At 41.7% G+C, this 26,845-nt stretch overlaps 2 protein-coding genes across 3 annotated transcripts in view; both read right to left on the bottom strand.

Moving 5' to 3' along the window:
* Positions 1-5,401: 5,401 nt before the first annotated feature.
* LOC146976123 (uncharacterized) lies at positions 5,402-6,569 on the bottom strand. The gene has a single exon (XM_085796686.1). The coding sequence runs from the start codon at positions 6,567-6,569 to the stop codon at positions 5,652-5,654; it is 918 nt and encodes a 305-aa protein (XP_085652812.1). The 3' UTR covers positions 5,402-5,651.
* Positions 6,570-8,811: 2,242 nt separating this feature from the next.
* The window catches only part of LOC146976122 (interleukin-1 receptor accessory protein-like), a 40,656-nt gene continuing 22,622 nt past the window's right edge, over positions 8,812-26,845 (bottom strand). Inside the window, exons 3-13 of one of the 2 annotated variants that reach the window (XM_085795640.1) lie at positions 21,201-21,257; positions 20,356-20,551; positions 19,101-19,184; positions 17,182-17,413; positions 16,879-17,047; positions 16,710-16,781; positions 13,385-13,511; positions 12,418-12,566; positions 12,031-12,174; positions 10,460-10,603; positions 8,812-10,010 (exon numbers count right to left, since the gene is read on the bottom strand). In XM_085795640.1, the coding sequence (XP_085651766.1) occupies positions 9,559-10,010; positions 10,460-10,603; positions 12,031-12,174; positions 12,418-12,566; positions 13,385-13,511; positions 16,710-16,781; positions 16,879-17,047; positions 17,182-17,413; positions 19,101-19,184; positions 20,356-20,551; positions 21,201-21,257 (1,826 nt within the window). In that variant the 3' untranslated portion in view covers positions 8,812-9,558. The remainder of the gene's footprint in view (positions 10,011-10,459; positions 10,604-12,030; positions 12,175-12,417; positions 12,567-13,384; positions 13,512-16,709; positions 16,782-16,878; positions 17,048-17,181; positions 17,414-19,100; positions 19,185-20,355; positions 20,552-21,200; positions 21,258-26,845) is intronic. The other variant, XM_085795641.1, reaches the window with a different exon arrangement.

The following is a 26,845-nucleotide window of genomic DNA, read 5'->3' as shown; positions in this document are numbered from 1 at the left end:
ATTGCGGCTCAGCTTCAGGACTGAAACCTGACCCAGCACAGAGGAAGTGGTTTGGTTTCAATGGTTTCTGTTCGAAGGAATTATAACAGGTTCATTCAAGCTTGTGCAGCCTCACATACACTGCACCATCTGACCTGCTGTAAACCTGCAACACCACACCATCCTGCTGCTGCTGCTGCTGCTCTCTGATTATCATTAGACAAAATACTTAGTTATCATGGTAATGATTTTCTCTTGTCATACTACAACACTCAGTGTTGACGTAGCATTAGAGCTGCACAGATGACCCAAGGGATTTCAGAATGTTCTTATTCACTGTTTGTACCAACATAGCCACAATAAAAACCCAAGGAAGCTGAACTGAATAAAGATATTCAAAATATCATGCACATTTCTCACTTCAAACGTTGTCAAACTGTGTGACTGTCTTAGGGATATAAAAGGGAAATGCACCATTTTGAAAGAGGTCGTCACTGTAGGGTGCAGTCTGTCAGTCAAATTGGACAGAACTTTTTGTGATATACATATACTATATATATATAAACATTTCAGTGTTATATGTAAGGCTGTAGACAGATACAGCTACTATAACATGGTTCATGCTTCATCTCTTGGAGTGGGAACTGGGAAGTCAATCTGACGACCACCTACAGTCCAGGTGTCCATCAGCTGAACTCCTGACAGTGAAGCTGTGTGAGCTGTGTCTCTGCTCTCAGCCTCTGAGGTCAACCTGTCCGTCAGCTGATTACTGTAATCTCACTCAATGGAACCAAGAAATCGGCTTTAACACAAAGCAGCACTTTTCAGGAAATAGCAGAAGGATTACAGTAAAGAAGAAAAAACACTCAACGCCCCATCAACGCCCATAGAAACAGGTTGTAAATGATTGGAGAGGGTCAGCACAGAGAGGTCTACACCTCGGTTTAATAACACAAAAGACTCTCACTGTGAGTTATCTTTAAAGTTCTTGTAGATGTTGATTTAAATTTCTCTGTCCTTTCAGCCATTGTTTAGAGTTAACCTGGTAGAGAGACAAATTTGAATACAACTATTTACACTGATTCTTCTAAAAAACAGCATCCAGTCTGATGTTTTCTTTCTTCTTTTCAGCTAGTTTTTAAGCTGCACTATACTTTCCAAGCACATTTTCATACATAGGCTACTTCCATCCTGATCACATTTGAGTGTGATTGACCAGGACAATCCAACACAACAGAAGTGTTTCCAGGCACTAAAAAGTGATGATCCTGGCTGAGACTTGTTGGTCCATACCCAATTGCGATGTTTGGAAGTGATGATTACAGCTGGAAGCAGAAGGAGGCAGTAATGCAGCATAATGAATTAATGAATGCCAACAAGAAGGCTCAGTGTTGCACATTAATGAGTTTCTCACTTTCTCTCTGATCCTTTCACAGCAAATCCAGCTGAGCCCCACTCCCTTCAGTAATGATAGAAGTGCTGTAAATGTGCTGTTCATCTTTTTCTCCACAACAATAAAAGAGACCGATGGTCAGCGGACCAGGGGTAACTGATTACCCTGACCTGATCATGGTAATGTGGAGACTGATGCTGAAGATAAACACCGAGATTGATCATGTGTTTATCTTTAAACAAATCAATAAATATTATTTATTACCTCCACAGCCTGCAGCTGTTACCTTCAGACTGGGTTGACACAGTTTTAGTGATGAACCCGCAGAGAGTCATCAGCTGAGTCTGCAGCTCCACCCGACCATGCAGAGCTTCTGTCCTCCACCTGCTGAGCAGCTCATAGCAGTGAAGATGGAGCAACAGTGAAGCAGCTAAAGATGAGTTGGTTGAGATCAAACACAAAGTTTAAAGGGAGGGAACATTATTGAACCTGATCCACACACTGGTCCACGCACAAAACATGTTTTGTCACCTCAGACATTATGAAAAATTCTCTCAGGCCGTCCTAAGGTAAAGGTAAAGGTAAAGGTACTTTATTTGTCACATAGCTAGTACAGTGAAATTCTTTCTCTGCATTTAACCCATCCCTGAGGAGCAATGGGCGAGATCTTCTTCTCCTGTGCAGTGAATACGTCCTTATCTGCTCTGCTCAGAGAGCCGTAACATCAGTTTTCTTCTCTGTGGGAGCACTTGGATTGTTTGGCTGAGTGAATGATGAGGCAATTAAGTAGCATTTACATTAACTTGCTGGCAGCAAACCCAGTTTCCAGCCTCTCAACAGTTTTCTGTTGCTCCTCTGAGCTTGTCTTAGCACTTTCTACTGACTTACCTGTGAGGTTACCCATAAGGCCCCTCTGTCTTACAGGAGGGAGCTGGGCTGGTGACATATAAGTGAAGATGCAGAGCCAGCTCAAGCAGTGAATTTGAAGGAAACTCAACAACAACATCCTCCAGACTCTAAACTCAGACAAACACCATTGAGATCAAAGACAGACTCACTCAGATTGATGAACTGATTAATCCTTATCTCCTCCACATGGTTCTGTACATTTGAACATTTTATTGTGCAGTAAAACTCAAGACTGTTATGTATTTTACATTTTTACTGAGCATATGTAACGGAGGTCCGCATGTATAGCCACAATCATGAGGAGAAGTGACGACGTGTGGCGGTTAGTGGTACAGTACTGAAGTTAAACTCACTCACCCATAAAACACGTGCTAACCCACTTGCCAAGTGGCCATTGGCCTCTTGGCGAAACGGTTTGCATCATCGTCCGCGGTGCGGGAGACCCGGGTTTGAAACTTGCTCAAGGCAGGTCACAGAACAACATCGGTCACATATATAAACCTGATATATATTTTTGTTTTTCCTATTTTTATCCCTGTAAATATTATTATTCCACTGCACATTTTTTCAGGTCATTTCATGAACACTGTCCTTGTTCAGGGATTAAAATCAAATTTCACATATTGTGTGAAATCCAGGTTTCAGTAAATTACAGAAAATAAAGTTATTTGTCCTTATCTTAACCAAACATTAAAATGTGACACACACACACACACACACACACACACACACACACACACACACACACACACACACACACACACACACACACACACACACACACACACACACACACACACACAGGTTCAGTGGTGAACAGTGACACCTGCTGATGCACTTGTCATCTATCACCAGACAGAGCCAGGATTTCAAAATAAAACTCCTCTGGCCCTCCTGTTTTACAGTAACACAGTGTTAACATTAGTTTTTTACTGACATGAAATCAGTCAGTGAACCTGGAGCAGGAGTCAGCTGTGAGGAAAACAACCTCTAACACTTCACTTTGGAGATTTTCAAAATAAAGCAATAAAGTCTGAAGCTAAAACATGAACACAACCTCAGCCACACAAGATGACATATGAACTGATAGAGCATCTGTGAACAGGTCTTACTGCAGACTGTGACTGTGTCAGTGCTCTGTTGGAACTGAGCTTCACTTTGATAGACAGCAGTTTCATCCAGATCCCCCCAAACCACAGACTCTGACAAACACAAAATGTATATATATATATATATATAAATTAAAAAAAACTACAGTCAGTCCACAGATAACAACCTGACTTCACTTTGTAATTTCCTACACTTCCCAGAATCCCTCCAATCCCAAACAGCACTTTGAGTACAACACAATGTGAGACCATTGTGAGATGAGGGATGCCAGAAGGCTGATTAGGATTAAACTGACCTTTAGATACAAACCTTTATTCATTAAAAATACAAAAATTGTTAGCCTATTATTTTTGAAAATTTTGAAGCATAAAAAGAATGGAGTGTGTATCAGCTTTTTGTTTGTGTCGTGAAATGCTTTCACATTCATCCTCAGTGTTTTTAGAAAGGTCATCTTTCACCTGCACTTTCACCACTGAATCCTGATGAGCAGAATAGTGACAGATGTCCGAGTATCTAACTGGACGTGGCAGATTTTTTATTCCTCAGTCGCAGGTGGCACTGGACACGTTGCCATGTAACATTTTTGCAACCTGAAAGTGATATTGTGTCGGGTGTTTCTTTCTTTCTTTCTTTCTTTCTTTCTTTCTTTCTTTCTTTCTTTCTTTCTTTCTTTCTTTCTTTCTTTCTTTCTGTGTTTTGACAGAGGTCCCGGCCCAGCAGTGTATTATCACATGTAGTAACTCATTAAAGTCAGGTGACCTACTGTGAACCCTGTAAAACACAAGAGCATCATTCATTATTAGAAGTATAAGCTGCATAGACTGATCTGAGAACAGTTTATTAAATCAGGATCTGATCTACCTTCCACGTGATGCCCAGTTAGTCCAGAAGAAGTCTGTTGGCAACCATGAGGACAAAGAGGATGATCATTTAGTGAACAGTGAACAGAACGTTAATGAAGATCTTTTGGCTTAATATCAATCAATATTTTGGGAATATCAGACAATATTACTGTAAAAGGTTAAACAACTACCAACAATGTTTCCTCTCCTATAGTCTCATCATCGCAAAGAAGCTACTCCTCATGCATTGGAAAAAGAAAGAAGCACCCACCACAAAGATGTGGCTTAGTGATCTTACTAACACTCTCCACGTAGAGAGAATAAAATATACTCTTATGGATAAACTCCCACACTTTGAAAACATTTGGTCACCTCTCATTCACTATCTCACACCTGGTAGTGGAAATTAATGTTTTCCCCCTTACTATAATAATAAAGTAGTATTTAGACGGAAGGGTAAGGCTGGGTATTTAGGTTTTGTTTTTGTTCGTTTATTTTTCTGTATTCACATTTGCCATTGTTATATGTTCTAAAAAGGAAACACATTTCTATATGGATATACATTATACTCTTGGATGTGTATGATATAGATAATGTAACAATGTTACAATGTGCTCTAATAAAAATATTTGAAAGATGAAGCCTTGGATAGATTTCACTTTTATGTTTTATTTCAGTCAACTTTGGTGTCATTTTTAAACAGAGACTTCAGACAAAGGTATCATTTAAGCCTCAACCTGTCATACATGCAACCTGCAAAAAAAAAAAATAGATCATACAATTTCATTAATTTCATCATTTTAAGTTTAAGTAACAGAAGACAACAAACCATCGTGATTCACTTTTGTCTGTTTCGGTTTTTAAATCCAATAACAGATTTACATTGTTTTCCATTTCAGTCAAATGAGTCACAGACTACGTGGTTGATACCCACACTACTTTTGCAGAAATCTTAGTGAATGTGACTGTGGCAGGAAACAGAGCAGATGATAAACACACCAAATTGTCTCATCATTAATACACCTCACTCAGGTCAGTTCCAGCTTCAAAAGTCAGATATAAAACATATTCATTTTATATGTCATGAATTACATATTTTCCAGGGCACCAATTGTTAATGTGTTAGTGTTACACACAAAAAGTTTCTAATGTTCATTTAGCATTTGACCAACTGGTTCTAACTTTGTTTTGTTGTTCCTGTCCCTGCTGCCCTGAGCTCTGCGGACTAACAACATCATCAACATTAACACTGAACATATTAAACAGTCACAAAGTCATCCAGTCCAGAGGAACTGACTGAACCCATATGTGTGACATTCCTCCTCCTTTCAGGATGAATCCTGAAGGTTAGGGTTGGGCCTTTCCTCAACACAGCATCAGCTTCATTTACAGTTTGTATAAAAGTCTGGAATCAGATGCTACTGCTCATGTTTTCCACTGTTATCCTCTGCGCAGGTTGGGAGGTCGGAGTCAGGGCCTGGGTCTGAAGCTGGGACAGATATAGGGATGTGGCTAGGAGCTGATTGTGTGCCATGAGTGGTGTCTGGAACTGGTGTGTGATCTGTTTCTGGAACAGGGTCCGAACGAATCTCAGTCCTCTCATGTGTCACCTGCTGCATCTCTGTCTCCACTGGCTGCTCCACCACTCTGTCTTCCACCTGGCCAACAAACACAGCACACGCTGAGAAGTTGCTGCTGTGCCGTAGCCCCTCCTCCCTGCGGGTACCCCCCCTTTTCACCCTGCCCTTCCCTCTAAGTGGGGCCTGTCTGTCTCTGTGGCTATGATTGGCTGAAGCCCGTCGGTTTCTGTGGGTCTGATTATTTTTGTCCCACTGGTTCTGCTTCTGTTGAACTCTCTGCTGTGCCAGAGCAGCCAGGTCTGAGTGAGAAGACGTGCTATCAATTAACCTCCTGCCCAGAGCCAGAGGCCGGACAGGCAGCGCCAGCCTCAGCCGCAGCCAGAATCGTGAGCGCCGTGGTTCAGATCGACTCCCTCGCCACTTGACCGTGCTGACAGCCGCCAGGTGGATCTGGCCCACCTCCACACAGGGCAGCTTACTGACTGAGTGGTAAGCAACAGCCACAATGGAGGCCTGGTGGCTGTGTTGAAGGTACAGAGCCAGACGACACTCCAGGAGGCTGAAGCTTTTTTCTTTCAGGAAGTCAGGGCTGAGGACGAAAAGGAGGCGGCGGCTCCGCTGCATCGACTGAAGGATGGCCTGTGATAGGTCTGCCAAAGGACAGACAGAAAAAGGAAACAACAACTGATAAAATATCAATGAATAAGATATCAGATAATTCATTTCAAATTCTGATGCTTCCAAAAAGCAGGCCATGTTATCCAGACTGAGCTTTAGCCTGATTGCCCTGAGTCACGGTTCAGAAACTCTGAGGATTAAGCAGCTCCTCTTTATATAGTGGCTGTTAACTGCAGCTACATAAAATTTGCAAAACCAACCACCAAGTCCTCAACCTTTTCTTTTCTTTTCCTTTTTTGTAAACAAAACAAAACAGACTCTCAGAATAAACTCCCCACATGAAACTCAAGAATAACTTCTAATACAGTAACTTAGAAGAGACTATGAACCTAACTTGGGCTATAGCTAAATGAATCGTTAATGAAATGAAAAACAATGAAATGAATGACAATGATGGCATGATATTAGAAAAACTCATTTATTACAAAAAACAACAAAAACTGCTACAACACAGAGTGTGACAAAGTGCGGAATGCATTCTCCCATTACAATACTGTTTCTAAGTGTTTAAGATGAATAGCATGTTGCATAGCTTAAAATTCTATATAATATATTATTTATATCAAATAATTACATACCTATCATTTATATTTGATTTATGCATTTATTATAATATATTGATAACAGTGAAAGCTGTGCCCCTACCCCTGCACACACAAAAAAAAGAAAAAAGAAATAAAGAAAAGTAATGTTCAGGCAGGTTTTATATTTCCTGTGACAAAACTTAAATTTGAAAGTCGCAGTGCATGAAATCCTCCTTCGTGGATCTTTGTCTTCCCTATAACAGTATGAAGCTGTTGTGTTTTATTTGACCAAAGTGCTGGAGAAGTCCTTCAAATATAAATATAATCAAATGGCAGCAATAAAAATGACAGTAAAATAAACAACATAAATTATCAACACAAATCATCAATAACATTCAATAACATTCAAAACAATCATTCATTCATTCATTCATTCATCACAATCACAATCACAATCACATATCATCACTAAAATAAAAGTAAAATACAAATAAAAGCTATACTAAAAACAAGATTAAAAATTATAGCTGCTGCGCAGCAATGGGTCGGGTCCGGGCTAATTTTGGCAAATTTAGGCAAATTCTGAGCAACAAACAGGAGAATAGGAAGACAGGACAGTTGACCTTATAATGTTCAATTTGCACCAGTTGAGGATTGAACCCACAACCCATGGAACCAAAGACCATTGTCTATCGCACTGAGCTAATTTACAAGTGGCAGTTCAACAGTGGCTTCACAAATTGAGTAAGTCATTCACTGTTGTGCAGGCAGATTTGTGTGAACGTCTTTAAGACTGTTCAGCAGGCCTTGGATGGAGGCAGGTAGATAAGGAGATCATCTGCAAAGCGGTGAAATATTATATAGAAAAGCATATAAATCGAGAGGAGAATGGGACCCAAGATGGAGCCTTGAGGCATCCCACAGTTACCAGAATAAACTGTTAAAAATGACTCCTAACTCTCAATTTTACACAATAATTGTGACTTTTAAGGGTAAAAAGATGCAGTCCCTGTAATGACCTCTAGGTGGAGCTTTGGTAGAGGTCTGACTTTATTCAATAGTTACAACCCTCCAAAAGTTCTTTCTGAAGATGCAATAATTTCAGTTTTTTCTCAAAAGACACAAGAATCTCTACATTTTTCTACTGTATTGAGACCTTATATAAAAGGCAACACATTTTATGTGAACAGGAGTTGTGAGTTTAAGTATTAAACTGCCAAAGACTCCAACACTTTGGTTTAGGGTTAAATATCTTGATCACATTAGTACAGTAATCCCCTGAGAATAAATTCTTCTGACCTAAGTCATCCGTTGACGTTTCCTCTCCTATACAGAAGCTACAGTGTAATCAAACACCTCTGGTTATCCAAAGGCACAACTTAAAGCCTCTCAGACTGAAACTGCTAACATCCTAATGGTAGAGTTTTAGCAATCCTAAAATGCTAAGTCATGATAAAGTGAGAGATGCTACATGTGTGTATTGCTACAAGCTCAACGTATTTCACTTCTTCAAATGTGTCTTGGTGTAAGAGGAAGTATTTGTTTAACTTGATTGATATGTGTCTTGAACTATCAGCTGCTGTATTGGGTTGGTTTGCTTTCCAAGGTAAGCCCAAACTCCGAACTTAACAAAACAAAACAAAACAAAAACATTCAGTGCAAATTTAGCCAGTTCATGCAAACACTGCAGCTAGACTTCTGAAAAATAAAACAAAACTCTGACAGACAAAATAAAATAAAAAGTTCAATGAACAGTAGCCTAGATGATTTATGGAAATGATTCTGCACTTATACTGTAGGTTAGCTGTAGTAGTAGTAGTATTTCTTTATGAGCTCCTAGAGTTGTCCCTTTGTCTCTTGATTGAGTGTTTTCTTCCAACTTATTTTGCCTCACCATATTTAGTGGAGAATGTCAATCTGCTGTTGGACGAGATGGTTCTGATCACATTCTAGAGACATTGACCACTTAAACTGTACTTTAATAATGATCCATTTCCTCTAGTGCCACCCTCAGACCAAACTTGGGACCTATCCTCATTACCTTCACTACGTGTGAAGCCAATGGAGATGAACTTGTACTGATAGGAGTACTTCAGTCATCAGATTGTTTTAGTTATAGTAAATATCTCAGATAATTCTGGTTATTACCTGACCTTTCTTAGCACCATCATGGTTTGACAGTTTTGCTTTGCAGGCTGAACTGCTGTGTCATTTTTGCAGAAACATGGAGGATCATTTGGTCAAAAAGTAAACAACCAAATGCCTAAAAATCAAATGACATCCCCATCAGCTTCAACTGTACCAATGTTACCAGTAAGTGAAGTAAATCAGAAACATTAGTAAACTATAGCAGTAGATTACCTTAAACATGATACCTGCTTCACATCAACATGCTGTCATTGCTACTGGGATCATTTTAGCATGCTGAAGCAGGGAAGCTCTCTGTAGATCACTGACACACTTCATATCCTTTAAAACATCTGTACACTTCCGTTCAGACAGCACACACTTGGGCCATGTGTAGCTGCTGACCTCCATCACGGCTACGTTGCACTGTTGAAGACTTTCTGTGGGTCTTTGACAGTGGTGGTGATGAGTCCTGTCTGGGAGTTTGTGCTGTTCTGACTGTGCAGCCTCATGAGAGCCACCTCCTTACTGTCCACTTCTCCCTCCTCCCTGCTGCCAACCCTCCTCACAGGTAACTCCACCCTCAGTCTCTTCCAGAAGCGGGACGTCAGCTCTTTGGACTTGTCCCCCTGCCATCGGACTAGTGCCAGGGCCACCCGGGCTCTCCGCAGCTCCCTGACCCACACCTGCCTCTGGACCGGCTTGTACTGGACCAGGATCACCCGCAGGTGCCCGTCCAGTGCCATGCCATCGATGCCAGCCTTCAGCTCCAGCAGAGCCTGAGAGCCCTTAGAGGCATAGCCTGGGCTAACGACCACCAGGAGCCGCCGGCTACGAGCCACAAAACTCAGTGTCTCATCTGTGATGGCTGCAGGGAGAGAGGATGGTTAATGGATGGATGGATGGATGGATGGATGGATGGATGGATGGATGGATGGATGGTCCTGCCTGTCCGTATGTGTCTATTCTTGGTTGACCTGACCTTCACAGCAGAAGTACTGCTACAAGCTGCTCTTTACTCCATCATGGACTCATTGTCTTACTTATTTACTCCTTCCTCTCCATTAAAGCACTGTCTTTTACTGCTGCTATACAGGTTTTGACTATTTCAAATAGTTTTGTCAGAAATCTTTTGGGCATATCACCCCAGACATGTGGTGCAGTTCGTGTACAGTACTGTATGTGTACTGTGTTGTAGCATCAGTGTGTGTGCTGCAGTATCATGATGAAATGTAGTGCCGTAAATGTGTGCACTGCCGTTTCAGTGTGTCTGATGTAGCATGTGTGTGTCATGCTGTAGTATGTGTGTGTACTCACTCCCTCCTGGCAGACTGTCTCTGTCAAAGATACACACTGAGTATCCAAGCTCATTCTCCAGGACTCTGCGCAGCGTCATCAGAACAAACTGCTCCTCCTCGCTGTTCCTCGCGTACGAGATGTACACGTCGTACTCTTTATCATCTGATCACACACACGCACAAACACAGATAATCAACAGAGTGCAACTCTGGAGTTTTATGATTGATATGTAAGTTTCCACGTTGTTATCTGCACAGGAAACAAAGTCAGCACCTCAGAGATATGACATCATCAGAAAAAACTGTTTCCATGGAAAAAAACAAATGATTTCACCACAGGGTGTGTTCCCTAATACGAACCATCAAACCAGCACTGTTTCCTCATAGGCACAAATCCTGCACAAATGATCCCTCTAATCATTTTCTGAATCCTGCATCAGTTTTCATGTCGACTCTTTGCTGCTGCTGCTCGTTACAGTTTATGTCTACAAAGATCAAAAGGCAGTGAAACCTGATGTGGAGACAGATCTTCACTCAACCTTTTCACGTTTTCTTCAGGTGACAATGCAGCTGTGAGCAGAGGCTGAGAAATGACTCTCTGTTCATGGATCCTATATTATATTAAATAATGTTGGATTGTTAAAAAATCATTTTAGTGTACGGCTGATGCCACAAGACAAAATATAAACTCCAGTCACCTCCTCAAAGACATCTGCCTTCTCCACTCAGACTAGTTATAGATTACATCCCTATTTATCCAGGGTTAAATAGCAATTGCTGTGTCTCTTTAATACTGTAATAATGGCTCAAAAGTGTTGTGTGACCTTTGAACTTTGACCACCAAAATGTAATCAGCTCATCCTTGAGTTCAAGTGAACATGTGCTGAATTTGAACTCAGTTCTCAGATGTCAAAGTGTCCTTGAAAGCATCAACATCAGACAGGGCCTTGCTGGAGCTGCATTGCCTCACAATGTTGTGATACCTTTGGCAAAAAAATAAATGCGAGTGGTAAAACTTTTACAACCAATTGGTAAATTTTACTGGCATTCAATGGAGGTGATGTTTGATTTTCAGAGTTAAAGGCTTCGCTATAAAACTGCGCAGTGAAAATGGTTCAGCTGGCAGCTCCTCCATCCACAGTGTCTCCAAGTTTGAATAAATCTGCCAAAAGGGCTAAAGAACTGGTACAATGTTTAATAATCTAATGCTGTGAATGCAGGCAGGCAGAAACAATCATCACTAAACACCAGAACGTTGAGACTGAAGTGGTGCAGGTGACATGGCAAAAACACCAGGACAGTTTCAGTTCCTCCACAGGATGTTCCTCTCCTGCTTCTTTCTCAATTCAACAAAAAGCTGATTCACACTCAGTAAAACCTACACCTGCTGCTTAACCTGACTCTGTCAGCAGCAACAAAATATAAATAAATATAAAGTGCAATGAGAGAACATGTTACAACGTTTACAGAATTCCCTTCGTTCCCATTGAAGACCAGTTTTATCACACTCATAATAAAAAACATAAAAAATGTTATCCTTGCAGGTGACATGGTGCAGGTGTAGCGGTTGTAGTGTGACCTGCTGCTTACCTGTGTGTCGCTCATCGGTGCCGAACCAGGAGCGATAGAGCAGCAGCAGTTCCAACCAGAAGACGTGATAGACCACGAAGAGGAGCAGCATGAGGACCAGGGTCACGCCGAGACCACAACCCAACTCCACCGACGGCAGTGACACTGATACATTCAGAGACCATGGCAATGATGACAATGATGACAATGATACATGATGATACATATAATCTGTTTTTTTGTGAAACGTCAGCAGGAAATCAAAGCTCAAAGCTGATCTGTGACGACAAACAGGAGGATTTACCAAACTGTCTGAGTATCATGTGGCACTACAGCAGAGAGGGTGGAGACATATTTATTGACTCCAGCTTCACAAATCAGAGGCTGACGTGTGTGTTTGCTCCTCACCCTCCTCCTCCAGCAGAGCTCTGCGGGTCTCGAAGCCTCGCTCGTTCCTCACCGAGCAGTTATACTCTCTGGTCAGGTCCTCAGACTGGAAGTTCTGGATCACCAGCACACTCTCCTCTGTCCGGTCCCCGAGGTCATAATTGATGTGGCTGCAAACACACACACAGACCGCATATCTTTCAAAATAAAACACAGACTGTTGAGTCACTCAGGACCTGCAGGAGGATTTATGCCCAATAAATCCTGTGTGTTTGACCCTAGATGTCGTCAGTGGTGACCTGTGGAGCTCTGGGCTGTGAGTCAACCACAGTGCAGGGATCAGAGATTTTACTGGGAGTCAGGTGTGGGGGTTAGGGATTCAGAAACCAGCAAGAAGGGCTACTTTATTTATCTGGAGAGAGATTTGCTTTAGGGGTGTTGAAATATAGTTTAGTAAACAACATTCACTCAGGTACTATACTTATATGTATATATACGTATTTGAACTTTTTGGTAATAGTAATAATCAGTAATAATAATAGCAATACGTGAGCTTAGAATTATAAGGTTCTATCTCCATTTTTTTCAAAATTGAGTTTTTTTGCATAATATCATCCATTAGTGGTCTGTTAATGCCTGTGTGGTGTTATTTTTAAATTTTCAACATTTTTTAATTAGTTATTCATAAAATAAAAAGGTTCTATCAACCAAAACACAAGCCGAGTTGGAACTTTGATGCTCAATATCTCGGAACTACCCAAAACGGAGATAGAACCTTATAATTCTAAGCTCAAGTAATTTTACAATAGGGTAAGTATTGTGATATTCTAACTACAGGAAGTACCTTTACTGTGGTACTGTAACCACAGTTTGGTGATAATGCTTATGCAATTCCTGTCTTTTTCTCCAGCAAAGAGAAAAAGACAAACAGCAGTGAAACACAGGAGGTGACCACATCTCAAACTGGAGGTGGATGTTTTCATTCTACCTGTGGCTTATTGTGAAGCGCTGGTTGGGAAATTTATACTGCGCTTTCCCATCAACGGTCCACCACATCTCCCAGGGGGTCTCCAGGTAGGGGAACAGGGCTCTGCACACCAGGCGCACATCTGTTTCTGAGGGGGAGAGCAACCAATATACCCAGTTAGACCTGTGCACCATGTCTTCCAGTGTGTCCCATTCAAATGACAGTGAGACACTGTTTCAGGAGATTAAAAAACAAACAAACTAGATGTTTTATGATCACACCTTCAGTAGGAACGGATGAGCTTGGAGCTGAGCCACAGACACGACAGACTAACAATCGGACAACTAGATGTGTTGACAGGAAGAATACAGAATAACAGCACACTGAGGCTTCATGTGTTGTAGTGCATTACAGAAACTGTGATGAAGATCAGATGTAATGTGGGAGTAACACCAGAGGTCAAAGTTTACCCCACCTGAGCAGGTGCAATTGCTGCAATGTTGTCATGGAAACCCATGGAGAGTACACCAGGACAGATGATATCTTCTTACAGGTACACACAGCAGTCTAACTAATACTTCATCAGTATTAGATCTTTGTTGTCATGGTTTTTTCCCTACGTGGAGCAGTAGTCTGATGTCTGCACTGTACTGGAAACCCAAATAGTTTTGAATCATCAGAGCTCTGGCTCTGTGGTTACAGAAGAAGCTGCCGTGTGGTTTCTGTTTCTGTTTCTTCTTTTTTTTTTACCATGAGATGACCTTGTGACATTTTGGTGTTACAGTAAATGGGAAGGGAGCTGCTGTCTCTGATCAAATAATAAACGGTGAAGTGAAGTGAGACAGTGAAGAGCATCTGCACCTGAAGTCCTGTAAACAAGACCGCGTTTCCTTGAATATTTATCAAGTGAACACACGTTGGTGACTGTAATCCTGCTGCTCACACACTCTTCAGTTTCATCAGCAGTAATATTCACCGCACATGTACATAATGTGTGCTTTAATGGTGTGTGTGTGTGTGTGTGTGTGTGTGTGTCTGTACAGGACTGGTGCGTCCCTACACACCGTTAGCAGCTTGTTCTGTTTTATGGGACGAGCTCCTGCAGTCTCCACTAATTCTGTACGGACGATTAACTCTGTGAATGTAGAAGCTGTTGAAGCTGCTCTCAGGAAAAACCAATTTAAAAGAAGTTGTTGGCAGAGCACGCTCTGCCTCTCCATCACTGACACGGCAGCTTTATGTTCTGAGGGTCCTGCTGCAGGTGGAGGAGACGGAGGAAGACAATACTGATGAATTGTACCTGCTGCAACTGAGAGACGGAGTCACAACAGCCACTGCTCGACTGATTAGCTAAACTGTCAAAGGAAAATGTGAACGCCTGCTGAACTGCCGGAGTTGAATTTATCAAGAAGATCCAGCTGTTTTCCAGCTGTGTGTCTGTGCCATCATCTAAATGCTGGAAAGATCTGCAGCTAAGGACTCATTATCCTCCAGTCACGGCCTGTTGCAGGTTGGCAGGCGGGATGTCGCTTAATGAAAACGAGCCAATCAGAAGCGAGAGGTTTTCTACATGCAGTCACTCGTTCATGTGGAAGCAGAGCTGTGGTTACACTGTGTGGTTCAGGATTATAAATCTGGTGTCAGTGCATCAGCGCCAGGGTAACGACCCTCGCTGTTGAGTTTAGTGTCAAATTTCTGCTGAAGCCTCAGAGTTAGTTCATTGCTCATAGGTCGGTGCAAACATGACATTATGGAGTAGGGGGCCAAAAAACAAACGGGACAGACCAAACAACAACAAAAAAACCTTCCTGTTGCATCCACAGTGTGCCAGTGTATTACAGAGCAAATATCCACACAAGTATTTCAGCTTTAGCTAAACATAGACACTTATGCCTTGCACAAAGAAATACACTGTACACTCCCAAACGTGTACCAGTACCATCCTTTGAGGCATTCCATGTTTAATATATTTTTATCTTATCTACAGTATTTTCATCATGCTTGATATTGTAAATCTAATGCAGCAGCAGCATAAAGCACACAAAGCCTCAGTGTTAGATCCTCTGTGCTGCTTTACAGATGCTTGGACAGTGAGAACTGACTCAGAAACAATGAAATACAGTTTAACCTTTTCATTCCACAATTCAGTAGCACATAGTTCAGTTTCTCAGGAGTATTTCTGTAATATTATGTTTTTGTAAATAAATCTGTGAATTTGCTTCACAGAATATTGAAGTCCAGTTATGTTACAAACCTGACCAACAGAGGGCAGTGACAGCTTCCACTGTTCACCACAGTGGTGATGATACAGGCTGGTTGCCTCTGGGTTTATGTTTGTTGTTTCAGGTTATTTATAACATGGGTGAGTTTGTGGCCCCAGACTGAGACAATGCTTTTATTCCTCCACACAGACAGCAGTCAGAGCAGGGGGCTGTTCTTCTGTCCCATTCTCATAGACACAATATCTCAGTAATACCTTGAGGGAACTTCTTCACCTGGACAAACTGATCAGACTTTGGTGGCTAAAGAGCTATAGAAAGAGAAGAGCACTGGAACTCCTCAGAGCCTTATGTGAATGTATATCTCATATTTGAAGTCAATGTTCAGGAGTATGCGACACATGGAGAATTCTGGGAAGTATTTATTCTAACCAGTACATATTATGTGATGGTCACAACCTGATTTGTCTGAGGACAGAAACACTTGTCTGAGAGGTCATAGCAACAGGACTGGACAGTAGAATTACTTTAAGAGAGGACATGGATGTGTTGAATCATTCTGTTATCCCTGCAGTATCACTGCACTGGCAGCCGCCTCTGCTATGTATGACCGCGGTTTTCTTTCTGACCACTTCTGATCGATGGCAAATTACCGCAGTGACCGATTCTGCTGTAACACTCTATCACCGTGACAACCGCATCCTTCAACAACAACAACCCCTGAGTGTCATCTGCACTGATCGATGTGTCTGCAGCCTCATATACATACAGCACAGGAGTCCCCCATGATGCATGACACAGTCAGGTGGGACACAAGTGGGCAGCCAATCAGACATAATCAGTTCATAATGTTGCTGTGGCTGCACAAAAGTGTCACTTCAAAGAGCTCAGACCTGTTAGAAAACCTTCACCAGTGTCATCCCATAACATCTGGAAGTGGTTAAGTAAAGGAACTTAAATATCCTTATCATCCTTATAATACAAGTGCATATTCAAGCTTTCAGTCTTGGTGGATATTTCTAAATCACCACTGGGTGCTCTCTTGGTCTCACGACACATGCTTAAACTAAAAGGCTTGTTGGATTTGATTTTGTTTCATTGTCTGACAGTTGACGTAGTTGACCTACCCTGTTTGACAGTGAAGACCTGGTGAAGAGTCGGGTAGAGGATGGTGGGCTCCTTGGGCAGCTTGGATGGATCTGACAGAGAGAAACACGGCACAGTCATATTCTCCCCAGTACAATGGTAGCAGCAGTGGTAACGGTGGTGTAGTGAGTGGCAGTGTGGCTGTCTTACTGACTGCAGTGACGTTGATGCTCCTGGTGAAGTTGAGTTTTGTGCCTCTCCTCAGGTAGCTGACTGTACACACATATACACCCTGGTATAGTTCTGTCATGACGTAGAACTGAAGACTGGTTCCTTTCTTCGTCCGGTCTGTGTTCCAGAAAGGGTACTCGTAACACCTCTGAGACACAAGGAGAGGGAGACAAGACAGACAGGTCAGACGGACAGAGAGAGAGAGAGAGACAGAGAGACAGACAGACAGACAGACAGACAGACAGACAGACAGACAGACAGACAGACAGACAGTTGCATTACCATGCCGTCTGTTCTCACGTGGTACCAGGTGACACTTGGCTGAGTGTCAGCGTCAGCCATCTTGGTGGCATCTTGTATGTTGGGACATTCCAGGGTCTTCCCCTCCTGCAGCGGGATGATCATATCCATAGTCACCACGGCAACTGGAGCCTGGCAGCTGGGCTCACGGGCCACATCATCAAGTTTCACCACCTTCAGACGCATGGCGATCTTACTGCAGGACGATTTGTTGCTGTGAGACAGAGAGAGGAGACATTTGAACATAACTGATCCTCTCTCCTCTTCTGATTTGATGACATTGCTCTCTGGGACTTGTGGTTGACTTAGACCTTTGAGTTCATCTCTGGTGCAGAAAAAAAAACTGAAGAAAAAATAAAGTAGGACAATTAAAAACCACAAAACCAGGTCACGTCTTCAGTGAGCGTGAGGCTTGTTTTTTGGGACAGACACCTGTCTCTACTCTGAATAGTCTTTTTGTGTGGGTGCCCTCAATGACAGAGGAACAACGATGTGACAAATGACCACAAAGGAAGCTCAAACTAGATCAGATTGGGCAGACAGCTTTGATCTTCCTCCAGGTCTGTGTACCATGATGCTGTAGTTGCGTTAACACCAAGAGCAGCAGATTAATGAACTCAGATATCTGCTGTGTGTTGCACATCTTCTACCACAGAACGTCAAAGCACACTCTGCTCGAGCAGTAATGCACTTCTTGGCAAAGACTTATCTCCATCTATTACTGATATGCTGCTGATTGGCGCACATGTGTGCGTGTGTGTGAGACTGAGTCGATTACGGGCTTCCAGTCAGTATCTGACTGGTAATGATAACACTTACTCAGGTTTGTCCATACAAACTGTGTGTGTGTGTTCAATCCCTCAGATCACTGGGGTTGAGATGCATAATGCTCAAAATTCAACATCTTGTAGCTTCTCTACAAGTATTTAGAGTCTAGACGTGTAACTGTGTGGTGTTTTTGAACATTTGATAGATTGAACAACAATTAATTTATTAAATAATTGGATGAATAATCAACAAGAAATGATCTTTGTTTTTAACCATACATTAGACTGCACAACTGATGCTGAAGATCTTACACAAGCACACACACACACCTATTTGTCTGCACTTTGACACACAAACACAACACTCTGTGTCAGCAATTCTCAGCATTTTGATTGGAGGACAATGGGAGCATATTTTTTTCTATGGTAAATCAGGACCAATCAGAATCCAACATCAGACTAGAACTTATTAGGTTTTGACCAGACCTTAGTGGTCCACCCCCTCGCTCTGCCTCATCCTCTCAGCCCTGTGAACTGCAGACCCCCTCTTAGTAAATGAACTGATCCTGTTGAGTGTCACATGCAGGTCTGGACCGGGTCCAGCTGACGGGTCAGATCTGAGCCCTGAAGCTCCATTTCTGTTATCCTGAGCTGAACAGCAGCAGCAGATCTTTAAGATGCTCTCAGAGCCACTTTAGCTGATTAAGAGCCGGAGGATCGAAACTGAGAGAGCAGCAGGTTTTATCTGGAGGATCTGAGGGTCCGACCTCTGAGTCGCTGATGTGAGACCAAATGACAACCTTCAACATAAGGATTTTCTTCCTGAAGGCTTGTTTTTCAGATGTTTGAATGTTGCAGTCCTTTTCTTTTTTTTAGCTTTAGCTATCTGATGTGCTTAGAAACACATCACAGACACAGCTGGCTATATCCTGAAACTAAATGTAACCCACACAACGCATAAAACCTTGCTAAGAATCTGAGCATTTTATCTAATAATCTAAAGAAAACTTTTAATTCAGAGCCATTCAGTCTCCTTCTAATCAAATGTTGCTAATTATAGATATCTGTTAATTCAGATGAAGCTTCTGTCAGAAAACAAAGAGCGTGGTGATTTGAGGGAGTGCAGTTTCTCACCGTAACATACAGATGTACTGTCCAGTGTCCTCAGCCACGGCCGGCTGCAGCCACAGCCTCTCTCTGTCTTTACTGAGACGCGAGCTGCAGGGGAGAGTCATCATCATTCATTAGAGCCTGAACAAATGTAAATCAGATCCGATTCAATTACAACGACATTAGAACAAAATCTAATGTCCTCAGTGACACTAATCACGCTGCTCCCCTCCAAAACAACATACATCCTCTCTGGAAGGGAAATCGTTACAGAGCACTTCATCCTTCAGTTACTCTCAAAGTGTCTCATTTAGTCTGAGTGGCATGCACACATGCTCACTGCAAGAGTTCAGACCAAGCATCCAGATATTGAGGCATTTTTACGATGTCACCTCTCACCTGACTGGCTTCACTCAGTTTGTTGAGAAAAAATACAACACTTGAAATGTTTTGTACAAACATCAACGAGGTTTACACTGCCTGAGCTCTACCACCACTTGACGAATGAGATCATAACCAGGCTTTTCTCCAGCCTTTCTATAAACCATGTGGATTGAGGCAGGCTGCAACCACCACAGACTCAATGTGCTGCTGTAGACACAGGAAAATGAAAACAGCAACAACACTGACCTTGACAGAACGGTTGGCTGCACCGCAGACTATATTGATTTCTTGGCTTCTTGACGATGTGGATGAGCCAGGAGGTTACTTGACAATTAAGTTCTTTTATTTTTCAGGTGCAACTAACATCACTTGTGGATTACCTGACAAGACGACCGCCGAACGTCAGGCTGGGTAACTGTGTCTGAGTGAGCGTGATGAGAAGCTCTGGGACTCTACAGGGGACTGTTCTGGTTCTGTTCCTGTTCACTCTGTATACAGCAAACTTTAAATACAACTCTGAGTCTCGCCACATCCTGAAATACTGCGATGAAACAGCTACTGTGGTGTGTATCAGGAACAGACAGGAAGAGAAGAATAGGGATCTGACAATGACAATGGTCTTTAGTGAATGGAGCAACAAGAACTGACTCGTTCTGAATAAATAAAATGATGGAAAGGTGAAACACCTCCAACATATTATATTTATATATTGTGTCAAAAATATTATATTTTTTTCATATACACTTATTAATTCATAGTTTCATTCTCACTCATCACTGCCCTTGTAGACCTGTGATGAAGCTGCTGAAGAGACAAAGCGTTTACTCGTCCTTCATTTTACATGTACAACTCTGGTATAAAAAGAGACAGTAGGATGAACTTCTTGCAGCTGCACCTGTACATGATTGGCTGCTCCAGGTCGTGGCCCTCGGGGAGGCGGTACCAGAAGAGGTTGTGTCCAGCACTCTGGGTGGATGTGTAGTTATAGACAGAGGGATGAGAGAAAAGAGGACAGGAGAGCCAACCAGCCTGTCCCTCTAGGACTGAGACCGCCCCTTCTCTGGACTCCCCCCAGTCATAACACATGGGCTCTGTGAGAGAGACAGAGAGACAGAGACAGAGAAAGAGCAAGAGAGAGTGCGTGTGTCAGGATTTGGGCAGATTGTCCAAAATAAAAAAATAACATAATAACTGAGGGCAGATGTAAAGCAGACTTCCTGTTTCCTGTGAACAATCACTATGCCACGTTCACAGAGTTTTCAGCTTTCAGCTGAGTATTCCTTCAGTTATGAATGTGCACAGTAAATGTGTTCATGTGCAGTTTTTGACAATGCAAACAACGTATACAATTACAGCAAAGTGGTCAAAGTATATATTAATACATGATAATTGTAAGGTGCACTACGGGTGTAAAAATGAAGGCTTAAAGTGTAAACAGTATGGGCATGATTATAGTGTGAGTCCAGGCTCCTGCTCCTGCTCCGATTGTTTTATGTGAGAATAAAACAGAGCTCAGTGGATGTAATCGTTAACTGGCCTCGTTAAACAAATTATGCTGTTAGACTTCCATCTCATTAAAGGAAGAAAGCAGAGACAGTAGCTGTTCCATTAGCACACTGAAACTCATCTGATTTGCTCATCAAACACTTAACTGTTTCTCCTTTTTAATTTCTTAAATGTAGAACAAACTGCAGTGCAAAAACAGAGACATTGGAAGCAGTGAGACAGATGTGAACAGACCTCCTGTTGAAAATAGTCCAGCACTCAGTGATGTATTTTTGTTGTGATCTGAAAGCTCTGAAACAGAAGCAAATGTCAGATTTAGCATTTCTCATGATGGTGTTTCCTTAAATAATCTGATAAGAAAAACATCAGACCTCCTATTTTAAAAGACATACTGACAGATTATGACAGTAATGAATAAATTAAAGTTTGTCAGATGTCTGCAACAAGAAACAGCAGGTACAACTCACTATCATTTGCATAACAATGATATGATTTAATGCAATGTCTCCAAAGATTGACTGTGATATTGTATGTGTCTTGATGGTTGTGTGCGACACTGCTGGCTGTAATACAAATTGCCCCTCGGGGATGATTATGCTTTTCTTGAACTTCCTTGAACCTTGAACCGGTCTCCGGAAACATTTCTAACTGTCCACCATATTATAAAAGGGAAACTGTACATTTTCACATTACAATCAATCAATCAAAATGAGCTTAGATTGCAATACTGACTAATGATTTCAGCACTGACTTAAGTCCTCAGTCTTCACTCAATCGATCAATCAATCACTCAAATCACAGAGACACTCATCCAGGTCCTCATTTATAATAGATGAGTTAATTAGATGGGGGATAAAGAGGATGAGTGTTCATTGTGCATCAGAATAGTGATGACTAATGAGCTCTTCAGTGACAGTCTCCTCCATTGTTTCAGATGAGATGAGGGAACCTAAAAGGTCACCGATTAGAAATCTAAAAGAATAAAATAAAAAATAAAAATCTACATACGGGAACTAAGGAGGATGAAGCATCCCTTAAGTTGAATAACCCCCCAACTGCCTCTTCAAAGATCCCTTTGGATCCTCATTATCCTAAAAGATCCTATACCAAAGGTTGTAACTGCATGATTATAATCCCTTCTACAGAAATGTCCTCACAGATCCACTCTGAAAACCTCAAACAATTTTTAATACCTTGGAAAGACAATCAAATCAGCCAAAGGATCAATAAAACTGCTCCTTTTTAGGATCCAAGATGCCAAGACATCTAGAGATCCTCCTAACCCGTCACTGAAACTCCTATCAAAGAAATCAGACAGAATCAAACTCCCAAAAGACCACAAACAAAAAGTGAAAATATTTTAATGAAACTTGACATTATGATCACCTGAAAACCCTATTGATATATCTTAGCCACCTTCATTGAACATCAGAACCAGAAACCAAAATTATTGAATCTCTTACATACCAAGAACTCAAGGAATAATTTAATCCCTGAGACACGGGAGTCTTTCATAACTCAAATAAGAACATTTAACCCAATAGGACTATGGAATACTACAAGAACCATGATCCTCTAGAACTTGGGCATCAAAAAAACTCTTTCAACCTACTGTATAGGCCGCCACTGTATGTGCAACATCAACTCCTCAAATCCATTAAAGATTACATGAATTTTAACAGCAACTTTCATAACTAGTTCTAAATACCACTGTGTCGCTTTTGCAGTGTTTGCAACTCTTGCATACAACTGCATAAATCTGATATTCAACGTAAATTTAAACTTTGACTATTCCTTAAACAACACATGAAATATGCATCACATTTTCCAGTTATTTACAGTAACTGTATTCAATAAATATTACTGGTGACTTATGCAGAAAATACTTGGTAAATGATTTGATAATCAAAATAATCATTAATTGCCACCCAGATAAGACAGAAGTTATGTTCACAGACATCTTTCCATTCATGTTAAATGAAAGGTGAAATGAATTTGTCCCAGCAGCAGCAGCAGAGGCTGAGGATCAGCTCTGATTCAGTGTAACTGAAGTTCAGAACCGTTTCAGCACTGCTGGTTTTCAAGATCCTGAACACTGAATGCTTGATTACGTAATGGTGGCTCTCTACACTTGTGCAGTGTGTGTGTGTGTGTGTGTGTGTGTGTGTGTGTGTGCGCTTGTGCGTGTATGCTGGTAATTGACCTGTCAGGTTTTCCCAGCCAGAGTATTAGTCTTTGTATTAAAACCTGGCACAACATCCATCCACCTCCTTCTCCTCCTCCCTCACTATCCATCCATCCATCTACAGTAATATCTCCAGCCTCATCCTTCCATCCACCCCCAACCACCACTACAATCCCACCCCTCTACCTTACAACACACACACACACACACACACACACACACACACACACACACACACACACACACACACACACACACACACACACACACACACATTCTTGTACTTGCTGCATAGTGAGGACCGAGTGAATTTCCTGCAAAGTGAGGACCGGCATTTCTAGACCTCATGTCAACACAGGAAACATATGTCTGAACACTAGGGGGAACCAACAAACTATACATTCGTTCAGATTGTGTGAAAAACAAAGTTTCAGGAAAAAAGTTTTTAACCATCAGAGTGAGGACCGATTTGAACTTTTCACCTTGCGCTCTGATTGGCTGCTGTTGATGGGCCATTAATTAGCAGAGGCCCCAGCTTCTGCTTCTCCAGCAGCTCTCAACAACTCTGTTACTGCTCTGCCTTTCTGATGAAGGCTGACCCTAACACCTGAACATATTTTCACAGTTCCAACAAGTGCATTCTCAAAAAACCCTCATATACATTTTGTGTACATATTCATAAATATGAATAAAAATATAATGAGTGTATTTTTTTTATATTTTTTTTCCCACATTCAGTCTTGATCATAAAATAATCTCCATCATCATAAACAGGATTTTAACCCTTCAAATGACAGATGGAAATTCCCTAAAATCAAAGGTGACAAGATGTGTGCATATTGCTCTCTCAGGATAACAAAACTTTTCTTCTTAAAATAAGATTTATCTTGTTATCATGAGGAAACAGAACACACTTGGCCAGCGATGGCCGGCGATGGCCGCAATGACGGCGGGGTAGCTATCCATGGCTACTTAACCAAAAGTCTTTGAACTATCAAACAAACAAGTGAACTATGGACTATGGAAGCTTGAATGGCCAAAATATGAAGTTATGACGTGAACCATATGTTGCGGTGTGTAAAAAAAAAAAAAAAAAAGGCAGTTGATTCGGTGGAAACCCTGCTTACAAAACTGGCAATCAAAGATGATGTGGAAATTATGATTTAATAAATATGAAAAATAACATGAATTAACTCTGTAGCTACAGACTTTCCAGATCTCAGTCTGTTATTATCTCTTGGAGACTGTGGACCCACTTGTAGTGCTCCACCACCATAACACGAGCTACATGATATGATAAACCTCTGTTAAAGTTAATTCCGGTATCTGTAACTTTCTCTGATGTTCTTTTGTGACATACTGTTTGAGTTCACTATTCTGTCTGTCTGATATACTTTCAGCAAAAGTCTCAAATGAGATTCCCAGAGTAAATAAAATTTTGTGTTATTGAGGAGAAAATCTTGAGGGATAGTTATCTGTCCTGTACAGTTCCATATACTGTAAAGATGATCTGTATATTGATTTTCCTCCTCCTTGCACTCTTAGCATATAACTCTTAGAATCTAAGAAAATTAGACCTCAGCCATCTCTCTAGCTGAACCGTTCTTCAGGAGCTGTATTAGGATGGGTAAATTTGAATCAGATGGAGGAAGAAAATGCATCAATACTTTACATTTCCTGAAAATTTCCAAATCAAAATTTCATAGTCCTTTGAATTAATATGAGCCTCCATCATTGTTTTTATATAATGAAATTGCAGTCTTTTAAATTTCTCCATCTGTCTCTTTAACAGGTGAGAGGCAGCCAGTGTCACTCAGCCGGTGAACTCTTCACCTTGCACAGAGTGCTCTGGCTGCTGAGTTGATGGGTCGTTAATTAGCAGAGCCCCAGTCCTGCTTCTGCTTCTCCAGCACCTCACTAAAACCCTGTTAACCCTTTCAGTATTTTGCCTTACTGAAGACGTTTGACCATAAAACACAAACATATTTTCACACAATTCCTTTAACTGGATAAAGTCTAAATTAAAAAAAAAGTGCATCACTTTTTATGCCTTTAGATATATTTTCTTTTTCACATTAAGGGCTCTAATTTCGTAGCTCTCTCCCAGTCTCTGTCGTGTTTAGGCACACTTTGCAATTTTCGTCCACCACGCACCCTACTGCAAATCCTCCTCTTTCCCACCTCCGTCCCTCCAACCAGCGCAAGTGGGAAATAGAGAAGGCGTGAGAGGGTTTAGAACAGCTGATTCAAATCTACACCAAATAATTCACTAACGCTTTAAGCTAGGAGGCAGACATTTGAGTTTGTGTATCAGGAAGTGAGGCCCATCAACTGTGTGGAGTTCCGTGCGACCCTCAGACGTGTCAAAGGTCACCGTGTGTTTGTCGTTCTTGTTCCTCTCAAGGACACACAACAACACTGTCCCTTCGGACTCCTTGGTTTGTGTTTCAAGACGAGTCAAGTGCAGCAGACCCCTGGCACCTATTATGTGGGCCGATCCCCACCATGGCGACTGTCGTCTGTCTTTTTTTTTTAAGTAGCCTATATACAGTATTTTTGGCTTTTCATACCTTTATTTGATAGGACAGTTCAGAGTGTGAAAGGAAATGGGAGGCAGAGAGAGGGGGGAATGACATACAGGAAAGGGCCGTAATGTTCACTGTTGACTTTAAATCATGTTGTTTGTGCTGTGAAAACTAATGAAAGCTCAAGTCCCATTGTCATGGGCATGATGTGCATGTAAAAAAATGTGTAAAAATGCTCTGCTATGACTATTTTTTGATAAAAAAAAGTTGTTTAAAATAAATCTCCAAAGACACTAACAACACGTCCATATTTCTCCCTCATTGAAAAATTCACATCTTATTAATATGCATGATTTGCTTGGTCAGGGTTGCTAGGTAACGGCGGTGCGCGCAGTGTTGCCAACTGGCGACTTTCCAAACCCTCTTGGCGACTTCTTTTGTAAAAAGCGACTAGCGACAAATCTAGTGACTTTTTCCAGAGATATTACAAATGTTTCAGGACCTGAAATCACGTTATTACAGCTGTATTCAACGAGCAGCGGCGCTGCCGCGAGCACTCATTGGCTGCCCCCCCCCCCCCCGCGTCAATGCGTCAGGGGCAAGGAAGACAGACAGGTGATTTGAAAACACGAAGCTCACGTCAGGTTTCAAGTGCAAGCTTGTGTTTCCTCTGGGGAGTCTTTGTATTAAAATGCAAATTTGAATGTAAACCGAAAAGTGAATGAAGTTTAAAGACAGAGAAAGAAAATGGATCACAGGATTCGAACCCAAGTCTACAGATTATAAGTCAGCGACATTACCACATTGCCACCGCTGCCACACATAATTTTGTGGTGCATCCAGCTGTTATGTAGGAGTGAAGTGCCGCTATCGCGGTGAATTACTACAACAAACAGCGGCATGAGCTCCTGAGCCGCCGCTGCTGTGAATTATAAAGTTCTTTAGGTGCTCGCATCCAGAGGCCACGCCCACAGTCTCTGAGCTACTGGTAACAGGCTGGTATCACCGTCCTTAACCGCTCCTCACCGAGCACAGAGCAACGTCGCCGTCATCGCTGTTTAACGTACGTTACTCCAGCTTTACACCCTGTGGGTAATTTATATAATGAGATGGGGGGGAAATCAACGGGATTGGTTGCTATAGTTTCGTGACGCACGAAAACGGACTCC

Source organism: Trachurus japonicus, chromosome 13, assembly GCF_045865225.1.
Source record: "Trachurus japonicus isolate A0001 chromosome 13, Traja_1.0".
Classification (NCBI taxonomy): Eukaryota; Metazoa; Chordata; class Actinopteri; order Carangiformes; family Carangidae; genus Trachurus; species Trachurus japonicus.
This window is presented reverse-complemented; position numbering and strand designations above follow the sequence as displayed.